At 38.4% G+C, this 14699-nt stretch overlaps 1 protein-coding gene across 1 annotated transcript in view; it reads right to left on the bottom strand.

Annotated features, from left to right (window-relative positions):
• Pcsk5 (proprotein convertase subtilisin/kexin type 5) overlaps positions 1 to 14699 on the bottom strand; it is a 409108-nt gene that overhangs the window by 70484 nt on the left and 323925 nt on the right. The window contains exons 23-24 of the mRNA XM_028770072.1: positions 14290 to 14496; positions 13131 to 13199 (exon numbers count right to left, since the gene is read on the bottom strand). Of these exons, the coding sequence (XP_028625905.1) occupies positions 13131 to 13199; positions 14290 to 14496 (276 nt within the window). The remainder of the gene's footprint in view (positions 1 to 13130; positions 13200 to 14289; positions 14497 to 14699) is intronic.

Raw genomic sequence — 14699 nt, 5'->3', positions numbered from 1 at the left:
TATATACATACACATACATATATATATAACTCATTTATGTGTGATATATGTGTGTGTATGTGCATTCACACACATATTAGTAAGTATAAGAGCTTCTGAGTTAACGTCCTTCCTTGAAAGGAATGAAAAAAAGTTATAAATAAAATTGCTCAAAATTGATTTTTATTTTGAGACAGGGCATCTCTACCCTGGCTGTCTGAGAACGTTCTATGTAGGTTAGGTTGGCCTTAAACTCATGTAAATCCTCCTGTCATTGCCTCCTGGGTGCTGGGATTGAAGGTATGCACAACTAAACCAGGAAAAACTGACTTTCTGAGCTCCATTGCTTCCCATGCACACAAAATTGGATGTTTCCCTCTTTGTCTGCTTTTGAGCTCTCCATCTGTAAAACCTGACAGTGAATGTGAAGATGTCACCCACACTAAAGGTTTAGCTGAAGCACTGTGAGTGCTTAAAGTGAGCCAATTCTGCTCAAAACTGTGATGTAGCGCCCAGAACGTAAGGAGACGTTTATAGGTCCTAGGCACTCGTGGGTGCATTGTAAAACTTATGTATTCTTCTTTTTGAGTCAGACTTATTGAAATGTATTTTCATAGTACAAAGTTTGCCCTTCATAGTTGGACAAGTTCATATACACAGACATAGGGTTAATCAAGATATGGGGTATTTTAAAACTCCTTGAAGGGGTCCTTCATGGTTTATGTTTAAATAATGTGTTATCCAAAGCCCATCAAGATTTTCCTAGGTTTTACCCAGTGTCTTTCCCATTGTGTCTGTGTAGGCTGCTATAGTTTCCTCAGACATGTTTAATGCATTTGACAGTTTTGAGGAGTATAAATCAGACATTTTATAAAATGTCTCCTATTGGAGTTTCCTGTTAGTCTTGTCATGATTAGACTGGGATTCCAGATTTTAGGGTGGATAACCACAGAGACAAGGTGGCATCTTTAATGATATTTGGAATCTATGCAATATGATATCATCATGTGAGTTCATTGTGTGTGTGTGTGTGTGTATGAGTGTTGACCTGAATATCTGGATTGAGGGAGTGTTTCTCCATTGCAAAGTCTCCTTCCCTCTGTCTTTCCTACACTTCACTGTTGGAAGAAAGATACTCTGTATAGTCCACACTCAAAGGGAGGGGCGTGTGCTTCCTTAAAATAGGCCTATTTTACTAAGTGATTTCAAATTGATTTGTATGAAAGATTTCTCCTCTTCCCATACTTATTCATCTACTTAATCCAACAATTTATTTACCTTCATATGAATTCATAGTTATTTGTCATATTCTCTGGGTTATAAATGGATAATGTTTTACTCACATTTTAGCTCTGATTATTCCAGCCCTGACCAATGGAGACATATTTTATGTGGTGTATATGGTCATCAGACATGCCATTGTTGGGGAATGTTCTAGTTACTGTCCTATTGCTGTAAACAGACACCATGACCAAGAACACTGATAAAAGAAAATCACTCAGTTGGGGGCTTGCTTATAGTTTTAGAGAGTTAATCCATGATCATCATGCTGGGAAGCAGACTGACATGGCACTGGACCAGTATTGAGAGCTTACATCTTATCTGCAAGATGAAGACAGAGAGCAATACTGTGCTCGGCCTAGGCTTTCGAGACTTCCAAGCCTATCTCTAGTAACACGCCTTCTCTAACAAGGCCACAGCTCCTAATCCTTCTATCTTAGGGAGGTTTATTATCACTGTGATGAAACACCATGACCACAAGAACTTGGAGAGGAAAGTATTTGACTCCTACTTCCACATCATAGTCTATCAATGAAGGAAGTCAAGACTCAAACAGGGCAAGATCCTGGTAGCAAGAGTTGATGCAGAGGCCATGGAAGGGTACTGCTTATTGGCTTGTTCCTCATGGCTTGCTCAGCCTGATTTCTCACAGAACCCAGGATTATTAGCTCAGGGATGGCACCACACACAATGCCTGGGCCCTCTTCATCTATCATTAATTAAGAGAATGCCCTACAGGCTTGCTTACAGACTGATCTTATAGAGACATTTTCTTAATAGAGGTTCCCTCCTCTCAGATGACTCTAGCTTTCATCACGTTGACTTAAAACTAGCCAGCATACTTCAAAAAGTTTTACCAGGGATTGAACATTCAAATATATGAGCCTAAGGGGGCCATTCTCATTCAAACTACTATTGTGTGTGTTTAAAAATTTTTCTTTCTTTCTTTCCTTTTTTTGTAACTTCTTACTTTCTATCACTGTAAGATGCTACAAGCGCATCTTGTATATTTCCTGTCATGAGTTAACTAATTTAAAAAAAGGGGACTTTATTGCTTTTATTGGAGAAGGATACTAAATACCAAGACCTAGGGCCTGAGAATAGTTACTGATGTTGGGAGTATAGTCAGACAGTCTCAGTTGTGAGCATGAAGTACCTTTTAAAAATTCTTTTAAATTCCTTTAAAAGTTTTTCAAACCTGGAGAAAGACTGAGGAAGAACAACTTTGATTTGCCAGGATCCCTTTTCCTCAATCTATTCATGAATTTATCCATTTTCTTGGTTCTTTTATCTCTAGCTCATTATTATATTCTTTTACTTATTTCAGATTTTTTCATGAGATTCCATTTTTCGTAAGAGTACAGGGCAGTGGTTGTACATCTTAGATTTCTCTTATGACTATCTTCCAGCTCAATATGGCTTGCTTGTTCTCAAAATACCTGAGTTTAGACTACACAATATCTAGGATATGCTCTTCTTCATAGTACAGGTAGAATTATGATCGTTCTGTTTAGATGTCAGTGACAACATTCCTGTAATGATATAACATGATAATGAAAATGTCTTACGAAGATGATAAATGTCCCAAGGTAGTCTATTTGCTTCCCAGCTACTCTTGTCACAGATATGAGGTGAAGTATCCTTGCTATGGAATTTCTTTCACCAGGAGAGATAAACCTTTAAGTGCATGGAACTAGTAACAGTGATGTTAATTGTGGTAACTTCTGTAGACTGGTTGTAATTAGCTATCAATTCTGGTGGTACTTTGAGACCCTGTAATTACCCATTGCCCAACAGTTTTGCAAGCACTAATTTTAGTGCACATTGATTACTTGATCATTTTCCTTGAGTCCATGATGTTTTTATTAAGCATCTGCCACATGAACGTTTTCTGAAAAAAGATAAGAAAGTGTTCCCTTTTCTACTTGTTCCTTCCTCAAATATGATAAATGGGTTTTTTTCTCCCAACTAATTGACCAGGTAATATAATGACTATGAAGGCCTGTCTTGTTGAGCAGATTCCACACAGAAATTATAGAAAATACACTTAAAGTTTTAGATATAGGAAAGACGTTTCTGAGCAGGATTCCTAAACCACTGGAAAGATCCCAAGAGTTAACAAATGAGACCACAAAATTAAAAAGTTTTGATGCTAAAAAGGAAACTGTCATCAGACCAGGTTATGTGACTACCAAATGGAGGTATTGTTGCTAGTTCTACCTTAGACAGAACTATATCTATACTATATAAAGGACTGCAAAAATTATGGTGCTGAAGAGATGGCTCAGCAGTTAAGAGCACTGAATGCTCTTGCAGAGAACCCAGATTTGATTCTACCATCTGTAACTCCTGTTCCAGGGTATTCAACACCCTCTTCTGGCTTCCATGGAATCTGTGCAGGCATGCAGTGCATAGTCATACATGCAGACAAAACATCTATATGTATAAAATAAAATAAAAATTAACAAAACCTGTAAAAAGTAAGCACCAAAAGCCCTAAGCTGCCAATCAACAAATGGATAATGGAAGAAACAGATGGTTCTCAAAAGAAGAAATACAAACAGTAACATTTCTTTGAAGCATTTTTCATCCTTACGTATCAGAAAAATGCAAATTAAAATCACTTTTAGATTCCATCTCATGACATGTAGAATGGCTAAGATCAAGAAAGAAAAGACAAAGAACGCCAGTGAGCCTGTGGGGAAAGAGGAAATCTTACTTCTGATGGCTATAAGGGGAATCAGCATGGGAGGATGCATAATTCACAATGACAAGAAAACCATGCCAGTGATATGTCCATCAATAGATAAACAAATAATAAAATGTGGTATGTATCCACCATGGAATTTTTTTTAGCCATAGAGAAAATTTGAGTTATGAAATTTGTAGGAAAATGGATGGATCTGGAAAATTATTATATTGAGTGAAATAATTCAAACTCAGAAAGACAAAAATGGAATGTTTATTTATATTTTGGTCCAACATTCTGTTGTTTGTATTAGTATATGTAAATGGATATGTGTGTGGGTAAATGCTATGAAACCAGATAGGAGACTATGAGACGGAACAAGAGATATTGAGGCAGCTTGGGGAGGACTTGTGTGACAGAAGATCTGAGGTTACAAGAGGTGGATGAAGTACCAGGTGGGGAGGACAGAGAGGGGAAAGAGGAGACTCAACAAGACACATGAAACATATACTTTGTGCACTAACAATGAAACATTAAAGGGAAAATTATAAAACTATTTGAATTTTAGTTCTTTATCCAAAATTTGGGAGCCCATTCACACAGACCAGTTACTATACTAGTTTTTTTAATAAAAACATGAAGTATAAAACTAAAATTAGAACTATGTGAAGCTTTACCTAAAGAAGTTTCATTATCATCTCTTCCACTCTTTTTTATTTTAAATTTATTTTTATGTTTGTGTACACATGTGTAGGTACAGGTGTACACTGAAGCTGAGAGAAGTTCTTGGAGCCCCTGGAGCTGGAGTTATAGGTGATTGTAAACCACCCAATTTGGGCATAGAGACTAGACTCTGGTCCTCTGTACTCTTAACCAATGGGCCATCTCTCCAGCTCCTATAGTTCTGTCCACAGTCAATCAGCTTTAGGCCTACAGCCAACCAGTTTTAGGTCTACAATCCACCATCTTTAGGTTTATAGACCAGCTTCAGGTCTACAGTCAACCAGCTATATGCCTGTAGTCAACCAACTTCAGGTTTACAGTCAAACAGCTTCAGGTCTACAGTCAACCAGCTTCAGGTCTACAATCAGCTATAGGCCTGAAGTCAACCAACTTCAAGTCTGCAGTCAACCAGCTTCAGGTCTACAGTCAACCAGCTTCAGGTCTACAGTCAACCAGCTTCAGGTGTACAGTCAACCAGCTTCAAGTCTACAGTCAACCAGCTATAGGCCTGTAGTCAACCAACTTCAGGTCTATAGTCAACCAGCTTCAGGTCTACATACAGTGAAGCAACTTCAGGTATACAGTCAACCAGCTAGTCTTCTTCCTGTTCTGTTTGTTGTTCTGTTTTATTTATTTCATAAGTGAGAACAAATGTAAATATATATACTTTAATTTCAACATTTTATTGACCCAGGAGATAGCATAGCACAAACAGAATGCTTATGAAACAGTATAACAGGAAATCTCTATTACTTTATACAGACCTTTGGTCTTGATGACTATAGAGTGCTCTACATGCTTATAAACTCTAGGATATCCAACTAGCCTTCCACGAGCCTGCTATGTAATCTGCTTCCAATGGTTGACTACCAAGCAATACCATTATGAATGTTTATACATCTACTAGTCTTCCATGAGCCTGATATTTAATATGCTTCCAAATGGTTATGTTAATACCACCGTGGATATTTGCACACCCACTTGTCTCCCTGACCCAAGGATTTGCTTTCCAGCATCTTGCTCTGTTTTGTCTAAGATTCAAATTTTTTCTTTGTCTCGTACATTTACTCTGTATTTGCAACCTGACTGTTAGTCATATAGTAGCCACCCTAGCTAACAGGTTAGCTGGCAGGTTAGAGTGGCAGTACCTAACAGGTTAGCTAACAGGTTAGAGTGGCAGTACCATGTTTACACCACCTTTATGTTATTTAATAACAGGTCCCAAACTCAAGAGTGGTAAGGCTTGTGATTCGGTTATACCAAAGAGAAACCAAAAATGTTTAAGAGAGAAATTTATAATCTTAAGGAAATTGGAAAGAGGCAGGAGGAAGGATGAAATTGGTAAGGTTCTTGACAAGTTCACGTCTCTAAACACATGATGGGAGAGGAACACATCGGTACTGATTTTTACTAGTATACTAATAGTCTAAGAGCCACAGTATGTGTGGTAGGTGTTTAGTTTATAGGGAAAGGCATCAAATGATAGGGTTCTAGATTACTATAGTGTCGCCTATCCTTTCCTACAGCCTTGCCTAGAGAGCTGATGTGCTATTGATATGCTAGCCTGATGCGTGAAAAACTGTTCTATGGCATTATGCATTCCTCTGGGTTGGTGTGCTCACTGATGTCTTTAATGAGAGAAATTATGAACACCCCCAGGAGACCCTCACAAGACTGGAATCATTAACATTCTTTTATGGTAGGAAGATAAGGCCCATGAAGATAATAAGCTTTAAGGAGTCCTACACCTCTTGGAGGATGTAAAGAATTATCGAGGGCTGTGAAGGGGGAGGCTGGTGTGCAGTGGGCTGTAACTTTCCCATGATCTTGTCAGCAACCCCTTCACTCATGTTACTTTAAGCACCTCCAATAAACACATTAGTTCACCAAGCTAGACGTTCATGGCATAATTTTCTTGGTCTTCTATTGCATCTGTACCTGGGGTGAACAAAACAGACTGCCTGGGAAGCATCATGAAACCCATGGTCATTTTATTTTGTATCTTCCATCTAATAAACCAGCCTCATTTCTTATGCTTGAGGGCCATTTATCTCATGTGATGTAAAAGCCTATACCTTTCTTCAAGGTGTGTTCACTTCGGCTAGACCTGCTTTTGCTTCTCCCAGGACTCTATAAGAGCATTTTCACTGCTGTTGGTACTACAGCCCCTCTGCCCTTGAGCACTATGAAGTCAGCAGTCCATCTCTCCTGAAAATACCTCCTCAGGACAGCATCCTTGAGCCAAGGATGTATCTCTGTTGGCAGAGCATTTAACTTGTATGCAGGAAGTCCTGAGTTTGATCTCATTAGCACTGAGTGTAGTTTCACATACCTGTGATTCCAGTTCTGGGGAGGTGGATGGAGGAGAATCAGAAGTTATAGATCATCCTCAGCTACATAACAAGTACAGCCACGATACCCTATTTCAAACAGGAAAAACCTAAGCAAGCCTATCATTCTGTCTGTTTATATAATTACTCATTTAAATGCTGAGGGTGGACTACAGAGTTTCACATATATTAGGCACCTTTCTACTCCAGTTCCCTGTATTTCTTTCTTTCTTTCTGTCTGTCTGTCACAGTCCAACCTTCAATTAATCTACTTCAACTAAAGAATAATTTTAAATGCATTCATTAAATTCAAAGTTTGGATTTTCAATGGCTTATTTTCTCTGTTTATTTTTTCTCCTTCAGATTCATATATTTCATGGTGGAAAATCCATGGCAGAACATCTTGCTACTTGTCATCAAGTGGAAGCCCCGTGCTGAGGACAGCTTATCCTCTTCTGTGTGGACAACTAAGACACAGTCACAGCCTCCTTTTCACTCTGCCTCTCTGGAAAACCTCCTTTAACTACTTCAGGGCAGGAGGCTCCCTGTATGAATTTATCTTATGCAAAAGTTTGTCTCCTTGTTTGAAATTTAAATTATAGGAATTTATTTCTTTTTGGAAACTGCTTAAAAAATTTAAGTCTGTGTTTCTGTAGACTACGTCCCTTTCAAACAACAACAACAACAACAAAAATTAATGGATTTTCATTATGTCCTTTGGAACAAAAATACAAACACTGTTTTTATTAATGAGGTAAGGGAGTAAAGATTTTATACAACTTGATTAAAATCCATTATTAAATCAATGGATAAATAGGTATGGACCTCAAAGCTTAGGTTACACTTATTACTTCATGTATTAAATTAAAACTGTGAGGATATATCAAAACATCAAATTATAATCCCAAACAACCAGATTTGCCTTTGTGAAAAGTGCCAAATGAAGATACTTGCTATAAAGACAAAAAATGTGACATCAAACTATTATTAGAATAAGATAGAAATGTTATTTGTTTACAGCATAATAAAGAATAGAAACCTCATTCCATAGCCATAAAATCACTCCAGCTCCATCCTAGGCTATCAAATTCAGTGTTTCCCTCCAGACAAAGCAAATGCTTTTGGTCATGGGTTAGTTTTCTGTCTCCTTTATGAAAATATTTCTTGACCTGACAAGGCCTAACTCCTCCCTGGAGCTGGCTGAGATTCTCCTCAACCTGGAAATCGAGTTTTCCTTTATTAGTCGTAAAACACAGACATTAATCTACAGTGATCTAAATATCTAAAAAGGAGTACACAACTCTCAAAACACCCCTAGCATCCACAACAACTGTTTATGACATAGCATAGATAAAAATGTCTCAAATGTCTGCTTTTACTTGCCCTTAATTCCTCCAGAGATCGTCTAGACCCCTTCAAAAAAAAATCTGCATTGCTAAGATGGAATAAAGTGAAATTCTCTCCAAAGAATGACGTTTTGTTTCACAAGAAGAATTTTGGGCAGATCTTGCTAAGTTATTCATATCTTTTAAAGTTCCCATTCTTACATTCTTAAAACTATAAAATGCAATCAATCATGTTTTTATAATTGTTTTCCAGTTCTAGTATTCTATGAAAATTATTTTTATTGTCTGATTTCTTTTCTCTTCTTGGACTGTATACAAAATTTAACTAGAGAAAACATTGACTCTGAACCCCTGAGTCTCATAAGCCAATATTCTGTTTTGAACTTGAGAAACTCTTAAACTCAATCTAGTAAATATTTATGCATATTTTAAAAATTTGGGATTTTTTTGGTTGTTATTGTTTTACTTAAAATGGAGTTATGTCCTGATAAACCTATTCTAAATAGAACATACTCTTAAGAAGAAAATGCATTAATACTCTTGGCCTACCAAACATCATGGAATATCCTAGAGTCTAGGACTTACACCCTCTCTCATACATTCTCAGAAGACTTTAGGCTACACTTGAGCAAGTGCCTCTAACAAGAATATTTTGTAAGAAAACATTGATTATATAATATATTGAAGAATTGCTGGTAAAACAGCACACTGAATGGTACTGGTTGTTGACTTGAGCATGTGATCTCCTGACAGCTAAAGTTTGCTGCTGCCCATCAACATGAAAAAATTCTGTATGCATATTACCAATGCAGAAAAAGATCTCAATTTCAAACACTAAGATCATTGTCACACCACGATAGAGTCAGAACAGTGTAAGCCAACCAATCACAAATGGGGAACATTTGCATATCAGCTGTGCGTGCTTTATGATCCTGGGCTGCTGCTTTTCTTGTGGGAGCAGACAGTGTAAGTCAGAGAGCTTATTCTTAAGCAAGTGCTTTAGTATCAGACAGAAAGTTATCATATATCAAATGTTGGACCAATGTTCTAGCAGCCTACACATGAAAGAGAGAAGGGAGTGTTCATTCTACTAGAGAGATAACAAGGGCTCAGAAACGAGGTCATGGCTGAGATCAAGTCAGTTCAAGAACACACAAGATCCAATATGTAGAAAATTTTGAAAATGAAGAGAAATTTTGGAATTTAAGATGTGAAATCTCAGCATTTTGAATGTTCTTGTCACCTTAGTCAGTGATTCTGCTGTACTTTGAACCTCCCTCCACTCTGGGCCAACCTTGTAAAAAACTCCATTCCCGGCATGGCTCTCCTGGCACAATCTTATTATAAGGTGCCTTCCATGTCACCTTTGAGTTCCCAGTGCCACAGTGAGTACCTAGCATGCAGAAGATAGCTAAAGCTGCCTAAATGAAGGAATGAGTCAGATATTCAAATCAGACTGAATAATCAGTTCAGTAGACTCTCTGGACTTTGAGTACCTGGTTGGCCTGTGTCTGCTATGGAATTCATTTTCCAAATGTTACACCTTGGTTCAACTTGATTGAAGTTCTACCTCCCAGCTCCATGCTCTTAGAAATAAGACTCATATTCAAAATATATTTACAAAGAGCTTGGCCATCCAGCTAGGGTCTTCTCTGACTAAAATCATAACTTATGATAACCCATTTATTTTAATCTGCATCCTTCCATATGTCTGGCTACCTGTGCTGAAGTATCATGTGTCTGTCTCCTCACATCTTCCCAGGCTGATCTCCCTGCCCTGGGCTCAATCACAGATCTCTTTCCCTTCCCAGATGTCCCACCTTCTATTTCCTGCCTAAGCCATAGGCATTTTAATGACAGATGATGAACCCATTCATACATAAGAAGTTCTTTCTATACCTTTTCCTCCTCTTTAGCTGTTGTCTGCAGGAGAAGGTGGACACTGAATCTCCAAGAGATCATTGTTGCCTTGTTGCTATTCCTATCTGTTGTGTCGTGTCTTTGGGGAAAGATACAGTGGGAGGTGAAACATTCCACCTTGTGGAGAAGTCATTAAGCTCAGAAAGTAAATATATCAATGTATCTTCAGGAATTTATTTTCAGGAAGTCCCTGAATCTGACTAGATTCACTTCTAGGTCCCTTTCAAGTATATGTGTATATAAGTATGTATACATGCATATACATATATGTGTATATGTGTAAATACACACACATACATGTATACACACATATATATGTGTGTATGTATATATGTTCCTGAAGCTGACTAGATTCACTAGGCCCCTCTCCCCGTGTATGTGTGTGTGTATGCACACGCATACACATGTGTGTCACAAGCACACACACACATACACACACACACACACACGCAATAAGGACTGATGACAAATACTTTCAGACAAACCTAGCTGTCTAGAAGAGTCTCAGGACAGCTTAGAAGCTTGGAGAGGAGACTCTTCAGTCTGCTGAGCTGCTCAGAACAGCCTGCAGGTTATTCAGTATGCTCTAGAGTTCCCAGCTTTCATAAGCTGTCACCCATGCTAGGATGGACTTTGATGATGCAGCTGTCTTTGAATCATTTCAGGTCTTGTAAGTAACTCCTTGCCTATACTGCTGTAAGTAACCTCAATAAACTCATTGGTTCACTAAGCTGAACCTGGGTGGTATGTGTACTTTGGCCTGTCATCAATTCCTTATTTAGTCTGAATAGGTGTTTATTCACTCTCCTAAAGAATAATATCACGCAACACTATATCTCTTTTAAGATGATATCTGAATCTGAGGGAGTTCTCAAAGGTATATTCTTTTCAGGGTGTTTTAAAGATGTGGAAGAGAAGCCTGTTTTTAAATATCTTATGTTTAACCTGGTAGATTTGTTCTACTGTTATCACTGAACATAGGTAAAAGTGTTTAAGGTCTGCCCCACCCCACAGCACACAGAAGCATTCACACCCCTGTGATCCACAGAGATGCAGACACACAGTGGTGAAGGTGCAGAAGAAATCCACTTGGGGTAGGATGCCTGAATGGGAAATAGGTCTTGAAATGGACAAAAAGTAAAATCAAGACCATCAGAACATTTATCATTGCTGCCATAAAGGTCACCTCTAACATCCTAAGAAAGACTGTAATTTTATATAGCTTTAAAACCAGAATATAACAAAATACATAATTAAAATATCCATAAGGAAAGTATAAAAATATGTTGTTCACATTTTAATTTTTAGGTCTTTTATTACTTGTGTTTAAATTTACTTTTGCCTCCCATATACTTATAACTTTACCCTCAAATCTCCACCTATCGCCTCTGTCTAAAGAGTAGATGATAGTGAAAACATGCTATCCAAGTTCCTAAAGCCTCAGATAAACTATAGCTCATGCCTAGTGTTTACAAATGAAGAAAGTTGCAGAAGAGGGTGAGTAAGAACTGTAAAAACCAGAGAGGTTGAGGACACTATGACAACATGGTCCACAGAATCAGCTAAGTAGGGCTCATAGGGGTTCACAGAGACTCATGCAACAATCATGGAATCGGCATGGGTCAACACTAGGTCTTCTGAATATGTTATCATTGTTAGCTTGGTGTCTTTTTGGGACTCCTAATAGTGAGAGTAGGGGTGTCTCTGTCTCTTTTGCCTGTTTTTCAGACCTCTTCCACTCACTGGGTTGCCTTGTCCAGCCTTGATATGAGGCTATGTGCCTAGTCTTATTGTATCTTGTTATGCCATGTTGGCTTGATATCCCTGGGAGACCTACTCTTTTCTGAAGAGAAATGAAGGAGTGAATCTGGGGGGAGAGGGATAGAGTGGGGGGCAGGAGGCTGGGAAGAATAGAGAGAAAGAAAACTGTGGTCAGGATGTATTGCATGAGAGGGTAATTAATTAATTAATTAATGAAGTCTGGTCGATAATGGCAACAAAAGTTCTACTTTGTTGCAGCATAATTTAGCACTTTTGAAGTGTTCTACAGAGCAACTACAGAGGCCTCACTGATCAGCTTGTTCTTCATTTTGACAAATTTTCCATGTGATCTGTGCATAGTAACACTTTAGAGGCACCAAAGGCCCCCACAGAAGCCCCCCAAAAGAGAAATTTTTCCGTGACCCTTTGTGCCAGCTGGGAGTTTTCTTCACAGATGCTGTATGCTGTTTTCTATATATTGCCTAGGCTTACATAGAAATTCAGTCTTGGAATTTCATAGTTTCCCTAGTTTACAGTTTTCATCCATCTTCCTGATGTTATGTGCTATAAATCAATCCTACCTATTCCTTCACCAGTGGTGTGAAAGGAAGGGAATGGGATCGAGATAGGATGTATGGTTTTATTTGAGTAATGAGAATCTTAACTTCACCATCACCAAAGTGCTAAATATTGTCTTAGGCTTAATTTTTGACAAAAGGAGATTTTTCTATCTCTCTTCCTGCTGACTTTTGTGTTCCACACACTGAGTTGGAGCCCACAGGCATTTCTTTGTTTGATTTTATTTGACACTTAATAAAGAAGACTCAGAGAGTCAAGCACCTTCAGACATGATTGCTGAAAAGTACCCCCATCAACTACCTCACAATCACAGAGGAAGATGCCTCCATCCTTTCTTAATCTTGACCCTATTGTCTCACTAGCATCTCTTCACTGTGGTATTGTCTGTACTAGGGATAGTGATGGAGACATGGGTAATTACCTCAGTGACAAGACTTCTTGCTGAAGCAATGGCAACATCAGGATGTGGGATGAGGGACACAGCTGTTTAAATGTTGCAAGTAACAAAAGAACGTGACATACCCAAAGTGCATCCCAGACATCCTTCCTCACAAGGCATGCATTCTTCATACTCAGAATCCTGGAATTCACCTGTACAGTGAAAGGAATGGAAAACATAACTCAGACCCACTGGGTGAAGGCATGCTCACTGCTATGAAGTCATACTGGTGTGTAGTTTATTATTAAGTGACTCACAGAACAATTATGAAGCCCCAAACCAGCTTGAAGAGGGATGTCATATACCTTAAAATCCTATATTAATTTAACAGACTGTCGCACTCAAGTGGGTAAGATACAAAAGGTTTGGACTGTATTTCATATAACTAGTCTTTTGTTTGCTTGTTTGCTTCACTTTGCTTCACTATGTAGCTTATACTGGCATTAAGTTCAATGCTTTCCTTTCTTAAATACTGAGATTGCAGCCATGAGCCACCATGAATCCATGATTGGCCATATAACTAATTTTAAAGTCAAGCTAGCTGATCAGATTTATTACAGTTGTGTGTCTGGCAAATGGAATTAGATACGTAAATGGGCAAACTCACTATCTGACCTACTAAACATATTTAACATATATATATATATATATATGTATATATATATATTGCTGTCTCTATGAATGGGAAGGAGAGATAGAAGGAATGTTTAATTTAAAATATCTTGAAGCTGTCTTCAGCCATGGACCAGCCATAATCCTTATATAGAGGAGTGCTTTCATATAATAGAGCAAACATAGTCAATGATGCCTAATTTATCACCTTCCAATATAACAAAGGAATTGAACACATACAATTCAGAGACCATTCAAACATTTCAAGTAGGTTTAGGTAGACTGATTCTGTTTTCTTCTCATGGGAATTTTCCTTGGTGTTATACCATCGCTTTTATGAATAAAGCATCCAAAGCAGGGAGAAATTAGACTTATTTTTCCCAGTGTCTCACTGTTGACCAAGACCTTGAGATTTGAACCTCAGTTTTTCTCTGTTGTCTGGAGAAACTCAAGGGAAATGTTGCAGAGGTAGAGAAGAGCTCCAGTTGCCTACTGAGTTGTTCAGAGTCACTCTAAGTTTTCATATAACACCATGATAATTGAAAGTAAGGTAGTCAAAGCCTCCTGAGGCCCAGCGGTACTCTCTCATCCCACCTCTTGGTGCTGAGCAGGGCCCCAGAGAAGCCTCACCTTGTCCGCACTCCAGCTTCTGGCAGGTGTGGTTTGTGGACATGATGATGTAGCCACTCATGCATCTACTGCAGACATGTGAGTTGTAGCAAAGCTCACAGTTGTCTGGGCAGGGTAGGCAGGCGTGTCCCTTGGCAGGATAATGGCCCACAGGGCAGTTCTCCAGACACTCTCCTTGGTACAGCAAGCGCTCCTGACCATGCTTGTCTGACAAGTTAGAGGGGCATGAGAAAGAGGAAATGGAAAAAACAGCCATGGAACCCATATAATGTAAGATGTTTTATTAAAAAGAGAAACAACTCAGTGCTTCTGTTCCTAGAGGACCAAGGGCATCAGAATGGATTTAATAAAAAGTGCAACATCTGTATCCTTATTGCTGAAAAGTTTCCTTGCAGGAAATCATTTTATAC

The sequence above is a fragment of the Grammomys surdaster genome, unplaced genomic scaffold, assembly GCF_004785775.1.
Source record: "Grammomys surdaster isolate TR1022 unplaced genomic scaffold, NIH_TR_1.0 198, whole genome shotgun sequence".
NCBI lineage: Eukaryota > Metazoa > Chordata > Mammalia > Rodentia > Muridae > Grammomys > Grammomys surdaster.
The sequence above is the reverse complement of the archived record's forward strand: the minus strand, read 5'-3'. Positions and strand labels throughout refer to the sequence as shown.